At 35.1% G+C, this 16,381-nt stretch overlaps 1 protein-coding gene across 1 annotated transcript in view; it reads right to left on the reverse strand.

Annotated features, from left to right (window-relative positions):
- Nucleotides 1-201: 201 nt before the first annotated feature.
- MCMDC2 (minichromosome maintenance domain containing 2) overlaps nucleotides 202-16,381 on the reverse strand; it is a 39,438-nt gene continuing 23,258 nt past the window's right edge. Inside the window, exons 11-15 of the mRNA XM_079902052.1 lie at nucleotides 13,849-14,015; nucleotides 13,159-13,338; nucleotides 10,186-10,328; nucleotides 6,436-6,545; nucleotides 202-713 (exon numbers count right to left, since the gene is read on the reverse strand). Coding sequence (XP_079758178.1) covers nucleotides 547-713; nucleotides 6,436-6,545; nucleotides 10,186-10,328; nucleotides 13,159-13,338; nucleotides 13,849-14,015 — 767 coding nt within the window. The 3' untranslated portion in view covers nucleotides 202-546. The remainder of the gene's footprint in view (nucleotides 714-6,435; nucleotides 6,546-10,185; nucleotides 10,329-13,158; nucleotides 13,339-13,848; nucleotides 14,016-16,381) is intronic.

Raw genomic sequence — 16,381 nt, forward strand, 5'->3', positions numbered from 1 at the left:
ATTTCCAGGGCTTTTCCTGATCCCATAATTAGGGCTTCTAAAACAACATAATAGACATGTCAGTATCTAGCATGAAAAGTCCTTACATTGAAGGCTTCTGGTTATATAAATGCTGTTATTTACTCATCAATTTTTCAGGTTCACAAATGAAGAAAAAAATGGTTTTACTTTGTAAGTAAATATTTAAAGTGTTATTGCCATCTTGTGACAAATAGAGGGAACTACACAAAAGTTACTATTTTTTTTTTCCATTGCTTAGTTTGCAACATTCTTTATATTTTAATCTGTGGACCACTGGTACACTGGGCTAACCAGAAGTTTTTTTAATAAGATTATCCTAAATTATAAATTTCTGCTGTTGGCTTTGAGATTTGTATTAGTGTTTATTCCATTAGCAATTAATTTGAAGAAATCATATTTTATATTTTTTAAGGTGGCATTCTAATGTACCCCTACACACAAGATTACCTGAAGCATTACTTCAAAATCACTCACACTTTTTTCCATTGCTTAAAAAGGAATGAAGGAAAAATTTCTTCAGATTACCTATTCATCGCTAGCAAAGATAGCTGTCCCAGGTCCATATGTGGCAATAAACTGTTGGAGCTGTTGTTGGCACTCAGTCAGATAGATATCCCTTTGCTCTAAATATTCTTCATTATACAGTTCAAATGGAAATACTGCATTTGGAGCAACACAAAGTACAGCGGCCCCTAAGTGAAGAAGGAAACAGTATAAATGAGAAAAACAAAATGCTAAATATGAAATCATATTTTCAACAAAATAGTGAAAGTTTTACAATTTAGTTCTGATCTATCTAATAGAGTATTTCAATAGCTATTATTTAAAAAAATTTTTTTGAGACCCAGGAAACAGTTTCAGTAAATGCACAAACTGGTACCAGGGCCAATGGAGGAAACATTGATATTTAAATTTTAAAGTTTGGAAACTAGAAATTTGTCATCCATTGAAATAGCCATTAGTGTTCTGAAGCTGAATAGTGATGTGAGGAGGTGGAAGAGGTAAGGAGAGAAGGTATTGGAAGGTAGAGAAACAATAAAAAGATAAATCTATGGAGTAGAAGAGAAATAACCTTGCATATATATTTAAATGATTTTTGACAAGGGTGTCAAGACCATTCAATGGGGAAAAGATGGTCTTTCCAACAAATGGTGCTGTGAAAGTGATATCCATGTGCAAAAGAATGAAGTTGGTTCCTTACCTTACATCATAAAAATTAGCTCAGTGAATCAAAGACCTACATGTAAGAACTAAGACTATAAAACTCTTAGAAAAACACACTGGGGAAATGCTTTATGACATTGAATTTGGCAATGTTTTCTATGATATAACACCAAAAGCATAGGCAATGAAAGAGAATAGATAAAATAGGCCACATCAAAATTTAAAACTTTTGTGCATCAAAAGTTACAATCAACAAAGTAAAAAGGCAACTCACAGAATGGGAGAAAATATTTGCAAGCCATGTATCAGATAGGGGGTCTACAACTGAACAAGAAAACAGCCTGATTAAAAAATGGGCAAAAGACTTGAATAGACATTTCACCAAAGAAGATATACAAATGGCCAATAAGTACATGAAAAGATACTCAACATCAGTAATCATTAGAAAAATGCAAATGAAAACCACAATGAGATACCACTTCACACCAGTAAGAATGGCTACTATCAAAACCAAAATAAAACAGAAGAAAGTAACAAGTCTTGGCAAGGATGTGGAGAAATTGGAACCCTTGTGCACTGTTAGTGGAAATGTAAAATGGTGCAACCCCTAAGGAAAACAGTATGACAGTTCATCAGAAAATTAAACAGAATTACAGATCCTGCAATTTGACTTCTGGGTATATACCCAAAAGAATTGAAAGCAAGGTCTCAAAGAGATATTTGCACACTCATGTTCATTAGCAGCATTATTCACAATAGCCAAAGGCAGAAGCAACCTAAGTGTCCATTGATGGGTGAAGAGATTAACAAAATGTGGTATATATAGAGAGAGACAACGGAATATTCTTCAATCTTAGAAACAAAATTCTAATGCATGCTACAACGTGGATGAACCTTAAGGACATTATACTATGTGAAATTAGCCAGACAAACATATGATTCCACTTAGATGAGGTACCTAGAGAAGTCAAGTCCAGACAGAAAGTAGAATAGTGCTTGCCAGGAGCTGGGGGAAGGGGAGAATAGAGAGTTATTGTTTAATGGGTATGGAGTTTCAGTTTGGGAAAATGAAAAGGTTATGGAGTTGGTGTGAATGTCCCTTACACCAATAAACTGTATACTTAAAAATGGTTAAGAAGGTAAATTTTATGTATATTTTACCACAATTGAAAAAACAAAACAAAACCTTTGACTCATATTGCAGAAGTTAAGCTCTTAAATTCTATTTCATTGATTCACTAAATGAGTATCTAAATGTAACTGGCTGGGAGTACAACTGCTGGCCAAGCAGACAGTGCCTACCTTCCTAGAGCTGTCTGTCATTAGTAAACACAAGTAGCCTCAGACTTCTGTGACTGCTCCCTGTACTGCTTTACCTTACCTGAAACCTTGCTGTCCCTTGAGAACACTGCTTTCCTTGTGGCTCTCAAACACCCCACATACCTTAGTGTCACAAGAAAGAGTCACTGCCTAAATTGCTGCACCTTTGCGGCTTCCAGACCGTTCTTTCCTCTTGTTAAAAATCTTTCTTCCTTTGATGCCCAGTGCCACCTGGGCTTTATCATCCTTTCCCCTTCCACAGTGAAGTCAACAATCAGCTCTCAGTACTTGGCTCACAATCTTCCTCTGTTCCCTAATACCTGCCATTCAGCGATTTCCATGTGAATGACCCATTTAACTGCCAATCTCCAAGTGTCCTGACCTTTTCCCTCTACCTCCACCACACATTCCCAGAATCAGAGGAAACTAATATCTCCAGAAACTTACTTCAAAACCATGAGTTCAAATGTCCCTCTTCTCTATACTACCTCCTATGCTTCCAGGTCTTCTATCTCAGAGACCGCCAATCTGCTTCCTTCAATTCACTTCCCTCTTTTAGCCAATTTGAGTCCCTCCCTTGCCAGTCCCCACACTCCCTTCCCCCCCTGCAACACTCTGCCACACTCATCTATCAAAACCTCAACTCTGCATGAACCCAACCATTTACCTTGTGCCTGCATTCAGGCTGCTAGGCAGAAAAACACACAATTGGCATTGCTTGGTTTCACTTTAAATGAATCACAGAAACCTGAGATGATCAGTTGCACTGCCTGACAACCCTGTTGAGTTTCTCTAACACATTTGCTCTTCTTCCCCCTCCCCCCCCGCACCCCACCCCCCAATGACTATTACATTCCATTCTTTTCTCCTCAAACCTTTCATTTTTAGCTGATGACCTTGTTGACCTTGTGGAGAGTAAAAGACCAAATCTACAGACCTACCTGATTCTGTATCCATTGTTTTCCCTCCTATAAAATGAAGTGACTCTTCTATAAGAGGCCTTTACCTTCACATGTGCTCTGGATCCCATCCCCTCTCACCTTTTTAAGGACTTTACACCTTTGATCTTCCCCTCTTTCTATAGTTTCATTAGTTTACTTTCTACTGCACATCATATGAGCTATTATCTTCTATCTTAAAAAAAAAAAATCCCTTCCTGGAACACACATCCTTCTCCAGCTAATACCCTATTTCTTTCCTCATCTTCATAGTCAAACTTCTCAAAGTTGTCTATATGTGCTGTCTCCATATCTTCACTTCCTATCCCACCTGAATCCCCACTTCATTGAAATAGCTCTAATCATGACCACCTACAACCTCTAGATGGCCAAATCTAATCTTATTCAAACTCGCAACACATGATACAGTTGACCACTACACTCCTTTCTTGAAACACTCTCTTTCTTGGCTTCTATAATACAACTGCTTCTCGGTCTCATTTGTTAGTTCCTCCTCCTCAACTCCATTTCTAAGTATTGGAATTCTTCAAAGGCAGTCCTGGGGTTCTCCGTATAGTCTCTCTCTCTGTGATTTCATCCATTCCATGGCTTTGAGTACCATCTCTGTGCTGATGATCCCTAAATTGTATTTCTAGGTTAGAACTCTCTTCTAAACTCCAGATTATTATATCTGTCTATTGATATCTCTGTAGGATGTCTCAAACTTATATCTATAATTTGATCCCCGCCCCAGCCCAAACCTTTTTCTCTTTCTTCCTAGTCTTGGTAAATGGCACCATGATCCACTCAGTTGCTCAAGGCAGAAACCTGAGAGTTTCCTTAATTCTTCCCTCTCCCCACCGCCCAACTCCTAAATCTAGTTCATAAATGTAACTATTGGTTTTTGCATCCAAGAAAAATGTCCCTGAGTAGGGATTATTTTCTTGCTATGTTTAAAGTAAAATTTAAGGAGCTCTTAACATTGTTTTGCTAAGACTTGAAAAAGAATATACCTAACTGCAACTTATTATGAAAACAAAAAGTAACTAAAGGAATAAAAACTTCATATAGTTTTATTTCTCTCAACAAAAGCTTTCTTATATGCTTCAAGAAAGTCCTGACAAAATAGTTATCAAGTGAAAATAGCCATATTCAGTCACAGGAGTCCTTAATATTATAATACCACAGTTTCTAAGTTCAAAGACACACATTTTTGTCTTCTTACTGAAATCTAGTTGTATCTTAACAATTTTGATGGTGATAGCATGTCACAGTAAAATTGGCAGCATTTTTTTCTTCATGGTATGTAAAATAATGTCTTAGATTTTATCAAGTATATTTTAAAATATAGAATAAGAAAATAAAGATAAAGCAAGTTAAAAACAAAAATACCTATCCTTCTTATTTAATATTGGTTGAGAACAAGCGATTTTCTCTTTTGGTAGGTAAAACTAATTCAGGATGATAATTAACCTTTTCTGGGGGTTATGAAACTCTAAAACATACTTCAAAAAACTTATGATTGGGGGAAAGCGGCAGGGGTGGTGGTGGTGGGATGAACTGGGAGATTGGGATTGACATGTACACACTAATATGTATAAAATGGGTAACTAATAAGAACCTGCTGTATAAAAAAATAAAATTAAATTAAAAAAAACTTATGATTCCTCTCCCTAAGCAAAAAGGTAGAAAGCACATGCACATACAAATTTACATATAATTTAGGGATTCACAAGTCCCTAGGACTCCCTCAGTATCCATGGATCCTAGGTTAAGAATTCTTGATTTAGATAATTATAGAACAAAGTTCTAATGTTCTAATGGATCTCTGTAAAAAGTTATTACAATATAAATTGAATTTGAAGCAAATTTAAACACTAAACATATACATACAGGAAAGTCAGTGTTAATACATCCTTTCCCAGGGTTGGAACTGAAATAAAGTAAAAATCTCACTAAAATAGAGTCGGGAGGCCAGAAGGGGGAGCTCTCATGCATGTACCTCTCAACATCAATACAGATCTCAACAGGAAGAGACAAACCCTGCATCTCCAGCAGGAGGTAACTATTGGTTTTTGCACACTACTTTACTACCACCAGCAGGAGGAAGAAAGATTTTCTCCTTGCCCGGCAATAGCGCCACTAAAGAGAGACTGTCACAACACAGCCAATGAAAAGCCACTATACTTGGAACTCCCAGTTTCCTCCAATGGACTTTCTGTTAGAACAACCCTCCCAACTCCACTTCTCCTCTAGAGAAGAGTTTCTTCTTTGCTTTACCAGACTTGCATGTGATTTACCATAGTTGCAATGTCCTGAATTGCAATTCTTTCCTGTTCCTGAATAAAACTGTTTTGCTGATAAAATAACTGGCTGTTTTATTGTTTTAGGTTAGCAGAACCAAAGTTTGGTTTGAAGGATGGTAAATCTCATCGAAATTAATGTCTCATATAATTCAAAAAGAACTTTGTGAGGATAATTCTCTTTACTCTTACCTTTAAGAGCCCCTTTATGTTTTTATTAGCAAAACCATGATAAGCTCCTTTGATTTCAAATAATTAAATGCTATAGTCACAGTATTATAACTAGCAACTGAGAGAAGGTGGTGATGCAAGATGATCACATTTTCTTTGGCTATGTGTCTAACTCCACTCTGGGGGATTGCTTGACAATTAAATGTTGCATGCTATTTTAAAAGGAAGATAAATTTTAAATCATTTCATGTGTCATACTTTTTTTTCAGAATTCTCTAAGCAATGCAAAAGTTCAAGCATAGAAACAATCATGCACAATTAGGAACTTGATACCAGATAATGATACTACCTGTAAATAATTACTAAATGTTTAAATTCAAACAGGACTTACGTGGTAGAAATTTATTATTCTTTAAAATATTGTTTAAAATATATGTAACATCTTAATTTACCGGATTAAGAATATTCAAGTTTAAATATAATTATTTGTAGTGATCACTAATAACTTAATAGATTACCATATTTCAATGTTAGAGATGTTTCAAATAATAAGGCTGCAATAAGTACATCTTCTTTAAGCACTTTATTCCTTAGGTTCAGTCGAGCATGGGCTTCAGATAGGGAAACTCTAAAAAAGAAAACTGATGCCAATCAAAATATGTTGATATTATAAAGATAATATATATTTTGGCAGGAACAAACCAAGATATGTGTGAGCAGAAGCCACACCTTAAATATCAGCATATTCTTATTTTTAAAAAATTTTATTTTCTTTTCAAAGCATTTTTTCCTACCAAGTTGAATAGACTGTTGCAGAACAAGGAAGTATCCTGACTTATTATCAAAGAATTGGTTTCTATCCTGGCTTTTCTTTATTATTCTACACCCTGCGCTCCCCAAGTTCTGTTCAGTTAAATACACAGTTAGAAAAATTAACCTAACTAAATATCTCTTACAGACACATCCTTCGTATTTTCTCCTAGTTCTTAATCCATTTGAAGTCCTCATAGAATCTTGAAATTTCAGTGTTGGAAGACATTTTAGACAGCAAATTTCAAATCCCATCATGTAACTGAATTTTCTCTACAACATCCCAGGCTACTTATTATTCGGTCCCTTTTGAACTTCACCTAGGATTCACTAGGAATCATGAGGCAATCCATTCCTTTATTTTTTATTTTTAAGCTAGCTTTAATGTACTTGAATGATTGCTGGATGTGGGAATCAGAAAACCTGGGTTATGTCTCTAGAATTTACTAGCTGTGTGAGTTTGTATGAATCATTTAACTTCTGAGATTTTTTGAAGCTCTGCTATAAAATGGGGATAATAATAATTAATAGGGTTATTGTGATTTCAAATAAGGTATTTGAAAATTTTGGGATTCACCCACAAAGATTATATAAATGTAAGCTGAAATTGGTTTCACTGCAATGTATACCAACTGGTCCCTGTTTTGTCTTCTGGGATTACAAAACAAGTCTAATACTTCTTAAATGTGACAGCTCTTCAAATATTCAAAGACAGCTTTTCTAGTTGCTCCATGCTTTATTTTCTCCAAAATAAATATTCCTAGTTCTTTTTTTTTTTTTTGGTGCGGGGGCTGCACCACACAGCATATGATCTTTGTTCCCCCAACCAGGGATGGATCCCGTGCCCCCTGCTTTGGAAGCGCGGAGTCATAACCACTGGACCGCCAAGAAAGTTCCTCCTAGTTCTTTTAATATGTCATGTGACATAATTTTCAAGCCCCTTGTCATCTTGGCTATTCTCCTTGTGACCAGATTTGGTTAATATTCCTTTTCAGTACAGTGCTACAGGTGTGATTTGATCAGCAGGGTACAGGTGGGGCAGAATTAGCATCTTCTCACTCTTGATACTATGTTCTATTACTACAACCCCAAATCACAGTATTATTTACAGCCATATTACCTTGCTTACTCATATTATATGTAAAAATAATGAAATCTCAAATCTTCTTCATATTAAGCCAGATCACCCCTTTCCAATGTATTCACACTTATACCAGGGAGGTTGGGACCTAATTAAAGACATTACAGGGACTTCCCTGGTGGTCCAGTGGTTAAGACTCCACACTCCCAATGCAGGGGGTCCGGGTTCAATTCCTGGTCGGGGAACTAAGGTCCCACATACCACAACTAAGCCTGCATGCCTCAACTACTGAGCCCGCATGCTCCAGAGTCTTTGAGCTGCAACTAGAGAAGCCCGCACACTGCAACAAACGCACAGCAAGGTCAAAAGTAAAAAAAAAAAAAAAAAAAAGACATTACATTTGTCCTATTAATTTTCTTCTTGCTAGACTAAAATCATAATTTGAGCCTGTGAAGATCTCTCCAGAGTTGTTTATTTACAAATTTGATTATCATGTTCCTGATGTCCTCACCCAAGCTTCTTCTAAAATTGTTGACCAGGACAGAATATGAATACAGCCTTTCAAGGAAAGAAAAGAGCATTGTTCAGCTCCACTTCTCTAGAAAAGCAAGGCTGGTGTTATTAGGTACCTGTCTATAGAAGGAGGAGAAAAAGTCAAGGTTTATGACTCTTCTGAGTAGTGCTTCATTTACTTTGCTATTTCATAAAACCCATCTGCATCTCTAATGTTTATTTCTAAAATAGGAAAAAGTAGAGTTGTCATATTAAAATTAACTCTGCTTTATTCTTGGATCAGTATAGTCAAATGTAAACTGAGGCTATGTGAGTTTAAATAAAAAATATCTTTTTACTACAGAGAAAAAGCATTATGAGAAAATAGGACTTTCAAACCTTTTAAGCTTTGAGTATTGAATATTTGAAATATTACTTCAGAAAATGGAAAGCATTATGCAATTCTGTTTACCATTTTAAAACGTCACAATTAATTTCTTCCTTGCCCTATCTTTAGCAATTTTTTAGCTCTATGAAGATAAATATACAGTTGGAGAAATTAACTGAACATATTTATCTCTTATAGTCCTATACTTGTCACATCCTATCAGTCCTTCACTTGTCTTATTTTGTATTGCAGTCATAAAAAGGTATTTATTTATTTATTTAATGGATTATTTTACCCCTGGTCCTACTTCATAATTTGGTTGAGATTATACGTTAATCTATATTAAATGAAGTAATGGTCTATCAACAGGGGGCTGTTTAAATTATGGTACAGCCATATGACAACATAGTAAAACTGTAATGCAGCTATTAAAACAGTATGAGGTAATTCTTTATGCGCTGATAGTATGACATCATGATATGTATACCTGCATGATTCCATTTGGGCAAAAAGAGAATATCTATCCATATAGGTATATACCGATTTATATATTATAAAAATATTTTTATATAATATATTTAAATAACATATTCATCTAAAATATATAACATAGTCAAATAAAATATGTATTTGATATACATCACATATTTAAATTACATATTTGTATACGCTAGTATTTGAATGAATAATATCTGGAAGGATACACAAAAACTCTTGCCAGTGATTATCTCTAGGGAGTAGAATAGTAATAGGTAGGGTTAGCAGGGCACTTTACTCATTATTTTAGACTTTTCTTTCAGTATGTCTGTACTTTACTTTTACAATAAAAATTAGTTTAAAAAAAACCTTTCAAGGAACAATAATACATGAGTGTACTAAAGTATTTAAAAGTACAAGGAACAGGGGACTTCCCTGGTGGCAAAGTGGTTAAGACTCTGAGCTCTCTATGCAGGGGACCCCGGTTTGATCCCTGGTGAGGGAACTAGGTCCCATATGCATGCCACAACTAAGGAGCCCATGAGCTTCAACTAAGGAGCCCGCCTGCCACAGCTAAAACCTGGTGCAACCAAATAAATAAATAATTAAAATAAATTAAAAATTTAAAAAGGTGTTACAGATGTTAACACTTAAAAAATAATAAGAGTACAAGGAACAATATACTTAACTTTTTTTCTAGGTTCAACTACAAAATATCTAGAATGTAAACAGCCCCATTTTAAAAAACAGTCATTTTCACTTGAATTCAGTGCATTTTTCTCAGACATATCTGATACAGGGTATCCAATAAAAATTAATTTAGTGAAAACAAACTGCTGGAGGTTCAAATGATGCAATACTACAACAGAAGGAATTATTGTCACCTTAAATTCTTTTGGAACAAGGTATATTATAAACCAACCAACCAGCAATCAAACAAACAAACAAAAAAAACAAGTGAGACAGTTAATAAAACACATCATTTAAAGGTCAATAATGGTTTTAAAATTGAATACCTACAAATATTTTAATGCAGATGCTGACAGCTTTGATCCACATATAGAATCTGTTCTGATTCTGCGACTTGCTAGGTAATAGCCATGAATCATTCTTTCTGCCTCCAAGCTGAATTCAACATTCAAATTCTTTGCAAAAGCAAGCAGCTAAATTGAAAGTGTGAAAATTTAAGAGATTCAAACTTTATTATAGAACCTATATTACAAAAATCCAAAGTATACTGTCATTTTTTTTAAAGTTTGCATATTTTGTTTACAACAAAATTGATTAAATATCTGGGGCCATCCCAAAGTCACTGAGCACTTTAAATCATAGTCTTATAAAGAATATCACAGTTTACCCAGAATAATCTCTTCCTCCCTTTTAGTACAGAAATATTCTGTGCAATGTACTTGAATGACGATCAGATCTTTGCTTCCAGTGGAACAAAGGCTCACTTACAGCCTTTTAGTGGGAGAGAGCTTCCCTCAGAATCTCATTTCCCTTTGAATAGCCTTAATTCTCTGACAGTTTACTTCCATCAGACTACCTCTCATTGGCCCTAGAGCTGCATGCCCTCCTTCCTTCCCTTCCTTTTAAAGAACACAACCAAACACTAGAAATGTACTGTGTTAACTACTATGAAGGTAGGTCTTAGAGATTCAGTAAGATTTTGGGTAGAGAATAAGTCTTCAACTTAATGATTATCACTGTTTTCTCTGAGGTTTGTGCTTTTTTCTTTCTGAGTGATTCCTAGTTCCTTAAGTCCTTATTCTATGACATCATTTCCAGACTTTTCACCATCTGTGTTGTTTTCTGGTTTGTCAAGTCATAGAACCAAAAGGAAAAATCACCCATAATAAAATGTTGCTATTAACTATTATATCTATATTTTATAAATTTTTATTTAGCTTTGGCTGCGTTGGGTCTTCGTTGCTGTGCGCGGGCTTTCTCTAGTTGCAGCGAGCAGGGGCTACTCTTCGTTGCGGTGGGCGGGCTTCTCATGGCGGTGGCTTCTCTTGTTGCGGAGCACTGGCTCTAGGCGTGTGGACTTCAGTAGCTGTGGTACACAGGCTCAGTAGTTGTGGCTCATGGGCTCTAGAGCACAGGCTCAGTAGTTGTGGTGCACGGGCTTAGTTGCTCCGTGGCATGTGGGATCTCCCCAGACCAGGGCTCAAACCCATGTCCCCTGCATTGGCAGGCGGATTCTTAACCACTGCACCACCAGGTAAGTCCCAATATCTATATTTTAAATATAACCTTTTAAAAAGATCTGGATATGTCCTGGGTTGGATATGTCCTGTCTTTATTCTCCTTATACTCCACAATTCCCTCCAGGCCTTCAGAACTGGATAATAATAAAACTATTAATAACATTGGTAGCTCTCTCTAGATTTTATGCTATGGGGGCACAGTGATATGCCATCTATATCCCCTTTCAGTAAAGGACCCGTTGTCCCTGCTACTGAGAGTGCAGCACTGGGAGTTAGCATTAGCCTCCAGTTGTCAACTTCTGCAAGAACTACCTACCTTGATGACTTCATAATACAATTTTTGCTCCAGTCGGGCAGGTTTTCTCACAGTTTTCCATTTATACTCATCTCTACTTTATGTCTTTGCTCCTATTTTTATTTTTTGAATGCCTATCCTTCCTGTCATCTAAATCTTACCTTTTCTTAAGGCCCAACTAAAATCTCACCGCCTCCTGAAGTCTTCCTAACTCTTGCATTCTACTTGATATCTTTCTTTCTGAATTCATGAAATACTTATAGTCAGCACCACCCAGCTTAGCACTTAAGTTGTCCCTAATTGTTTCATATCTCAATTAAATAATAAACTATTTAAGGAAGAAAAATGTACATTTCTTAGAGAATATAAAAGAACAGAAAGAGGCTCAAATATATAAAGTATTCAGTAAATGCTTGACTAATAAATCCATAGATTTTTTTTGTTTGTCTTTCAGGGAAAAACTGGGCAAAAATTTCTCCAGGTCATTAGCGTGTCTATATTATTTAGTATCCCAATTCCTAGAGACTACTTTTTTTTATATACTAAAACAAACAAAAAGACCTTATCAAAAATATTATTCTTTTTCTGTTCTAATTTATGTGAATAAATTATGCTTATATTTCATTTTTAAATCCACCTTTCAACCTTTTATCCATGCAATTTGGGCTACAAGGAAGGCAGGTATGAACAAAAAATTTAATGACCCATGGATTCCCACTTCCCAACATTCCATGCCTTTTAGCTATCCTACACAGATACTTTAACTCTACTGTGGACAGATTTCTGAATAGTTAATAATAAAAGGGCTTCACTTGTAAATACCTGACTACCTTTAATAGCTATGAGAAGCATTACTAAATTTGCATCATCTACTCTCAGGTTCTCTGAACATACCACACGTGTTTTCAGGTCAGGACATTAAAATAAATGGGTTTGTGAGTCATGAGAGATATCCCCTATAGTCAGAACTCTGCAGGCATTCATATAAAGTTTCCCTTTGAATAGTCTGTAAAATGTAGAAAGCTGTATACTTATAAAGCCTCTCAACATAATGTTTTATAGAAATATTCTATTTTGAATCTTTCCATGGAAATGCTTTAAGCTAGGTGATTTGCTCAGTGGTTCAAAGAATAAACTCAATGTTTTAATATCTATGTCCTTATAGTTTTTAAAAAATATTTATTTATTTATTATTTTGGTTGCACTGGGTCTTAGTTGCAGCATGCATGTGGGATCTAATTCCCCGACCAGGGGTTGAACCCGGGCCCCCTGCACTGGGAGCATGGAGTCTTACCCACTGGACGGCCAGGGAAGTCCCTATGTCTTTACAGTTTCTAGTTTAATTATAAACCTAAATTTTTTCTATACAATGTCCTTAAAATGCTTAAAAGCTGGAAGCAAATTAGAATAAAAGAATTCTAAATAAGGAAAATTAAATGTTCAAAGGGAGTTTTATTTACATTGAGAAACATTAGCACATACTTTTACCTTTTCAAAATCTTCAGTTGTGAACTGTTTAGAAGCTACATAAAGCAGCCCTTCAGGATCAATGGCTTTCTTTAAAGTATGTTGCACAGTAGGAAGAAGTGGGTGGCAAGGAGATGACTCATTGCAGTTAATCAATAATCCAAATGCCTCTATGAGATTAGCTGGAATCAAACTGCAATCCTACATCAAACAAAAATGTAAAAGGCAAATATTAAACACTGGCATTTTTATAAACACTTCTAATTAACTATTATTTAGAATTATTATTTAAATTATTAGAATTATATTATTATAATATTAAATTATGAAACTATAATTGTAATAATTATTTTATTATTTGTTATTATTAATTATTATTTAAAGTGATTCCCAAATAGCATGGGAACTTAGTGATAATAAATTTTTCTAAAATGCTTTTTACTGAGTATCTTCTTACACATTATTCATTAAAGCCTCTCCCACTACCTATTCAAATAATAATTTCTAGTGAGCAGACACCTGCTTTGCATGACTAAAAACTGAAAATTTTCAAACAACTGTGTCATTATTTAGTTCTAGTACCCAATTAAGTATAGAAATTAAGCACAGAAATAATAATAAAACATTAAGAACAATAAAAACATTAAGATTAAAATCTGTGACTAAATTCCCTGAACAACACTCTAACAATAAGATACACATATACTTTACCATCTGACCAATTAGAGTATTGGTTTTCTGTACATTTCTTCTTGAAGATGAATCCATATCAACAAAAGACCAAAAACTGCACTGAACTGGAAAAGTCATTTGCTGATCCATATCATCCCCAAACTTCTTTCCCGAGATGTATACTGTGATGCTTCTACTTTCCACAGCTAAGTCAAAAGACATTATCCATTTGTTATTTAAGTTCACTTTGGTCTATATGTCTATAAATTAATAAATATTATTATACAGAATTTTACAGTCTAAATTTGGATAGTAAAAACACAAGTAAATTTGATTGTTTTGCAAGATATGGCTAAATTAGAGGATCTGCCATATAAAAGAAGGAAAGAAAAACATTTGAATGTTTATGTGTCCCCTGACGATGAGTATCATCAGTCCAAAGTATGTAGCTAGAATCGTGAACTGGGAGGAATAGGCAGAGAGTAAGGAGAATGGTCACATAGTGCAGGTAGTGCAGGCTTACAAGGGAGGCTGAAATTAAACAATGTTCTGGGTTTTTTTTTGTTTTGTTTTGTTTTGTTTTTTTTGGCTGTGTCATGAGGCATGTGGGACCTTAGTTCCCTGCCCAGGGATCGAACCCACGCCCCCTGCATTGGGAGCGTGGAGTCTTAACTACTGGACTGCCAGGGAAGTCCCCAACAATGTTCTTTTATGTGCCAAAACAAATAATAGAAAGTGGGCCATCTAAGTAGGAGTGACTAGGAGAAAATATATCTCAAATTCAACATGTGAGAAACCAAATTCATCATTTCTCCTCCTCAAATGGCTCTTGTGCATTACTCACAATTAGGAGAATCACCACTGATCCACTTAAAACCCAAACAAAAAATGTGGAAACATCCCATTCTCCTTTCTATCCTCCCCTTATCCCTTATAAGCATTCAATCTATGGATTCATTTCTATTCCTAGGATGCTATCTCCCAAATATTTCTCAAAATTAGTCTTCTCTCCGTTCACGATAAGAGTTTTTTGTATACATGTTTATTTTTCTTTTGGATCATAAGGTAAATATATATTTAACTATATAGAAACTGCCAGAGCAGTTTGCAAAATGGTTGTACTATTCTATACTCTCATCAACAATATATGAGAACTTCCAACTTCTCTACATCCTTGGTAACATCCGTTGTTGTCGGTCTTTTTAATTTTTGTCATTCCAGTAGCCAGGGCCAGCCACATAATTTGTAGGGTCCAATGTAAAATGAAAATATGGGCCTCTTATTCAAAAAGCAGGGGAAAATGCTTTTTTTTATATAAAGCTTTTTCTTTTAAGAATATTTTATTACTTATAAAATGTAATAGGGGTGATGTGGAGAGATCAGAACCCTTGTGCATTACTGGTGGGAATGTAAAATGGTGTGGCCACTGTGGAAAGCAGTTTGGTGGATCCTCATAAAGTTAAACATAGAATTACCACATGATCCAGCAATTCCACTTATAGGTGTACATGCAAAAGAGTTGAAAGCAGGCACTTAAACAGATACTTTTACACCAATGTTCATAGCAGCATTATAATAGCCAAAAGGTAGAAACAACCCAAGGGTCCATTAACAGATGAATGATTTTTTAAGTGATTATATAAATATATATATATAATCCCTTATATATATTGGAATATTATTCAGCCATAAAAAGGAATGAGATTCTGTGAAGAGGCAAATTCACAGAGACAGAAAGTCAAATAGAGGTTTCCAGGGGCTAGAGATAGGGGGGAATAGAGAGTTATTGTTTAATGAGTACAGATTTTCTGTTGGGGATTATGAAAAAGTTCTAGAAATGGATAGTGGTGATGATTGTGTAACATTGTGAATGTACTTAATGCCACTGAACTGTACATTGGAAAATGGTTAAAATGGTCAATTTTACATTGTGTATTTTATCAATATTTTTTTAAAAAGGAATGAAGTGATACATGCTACAACATGGATGAACCTCAAAAACATTATGCTAAGTGAAAGAAGCCAGTAATAAAAGACCACAAATTGTATGATTCCATTTATATGAAATGTCCAGAATAGGCAAATCCATAGAGACAGAAAGCAGATTAGGTTTCCGGGAACTCTGGGGAGAGGGGGCATGGGGGGTGACTGCTAATGAGTACAGGGTTTCCTTTGGGGTAATGAAAATGTTCTGAAAGTATAACAGATAGTGGTGATGGTTGTACAACTCTGTGAATATTCAAAAAGCCACTGAACTGTACATTTTAGGTGGGTGAATTTTATGGTGTGCAAGTTATACTTCAATAAAGCTATTACCAGAAAATGTAATAGAAGTAGCTGTCAGTCTAATACTAAAATTTTAAATTATTGACACGAATTTTACCATTTATATTGTACAATTCCAGTCTTAAATACAAATATTTGAGCATTTAACTCATATGCAGCATCATCAGTATTTTGTAGGAAGTATTAATACACAGTTATGTATTTTTGTTCTTATCAGAACAGGGGAAATATTTTTATTTTGCACAAAACTTTTTAATTTGTTTCTTGATATTCACACATTTCACCA

The sequence above is a fragment of the Stenella coeruleoalba genome, assembly GCF_951394435.1.
Source record: "Stenella coeruleoalba genome assembly, chromosome: 17".
NCBI classification, from domain to species: Eukaryota; Metazoa; Chordata; class Mammalia; order Artiodactyla; family Delphinidae; genus Stenella; species Stenella coeruleoalba.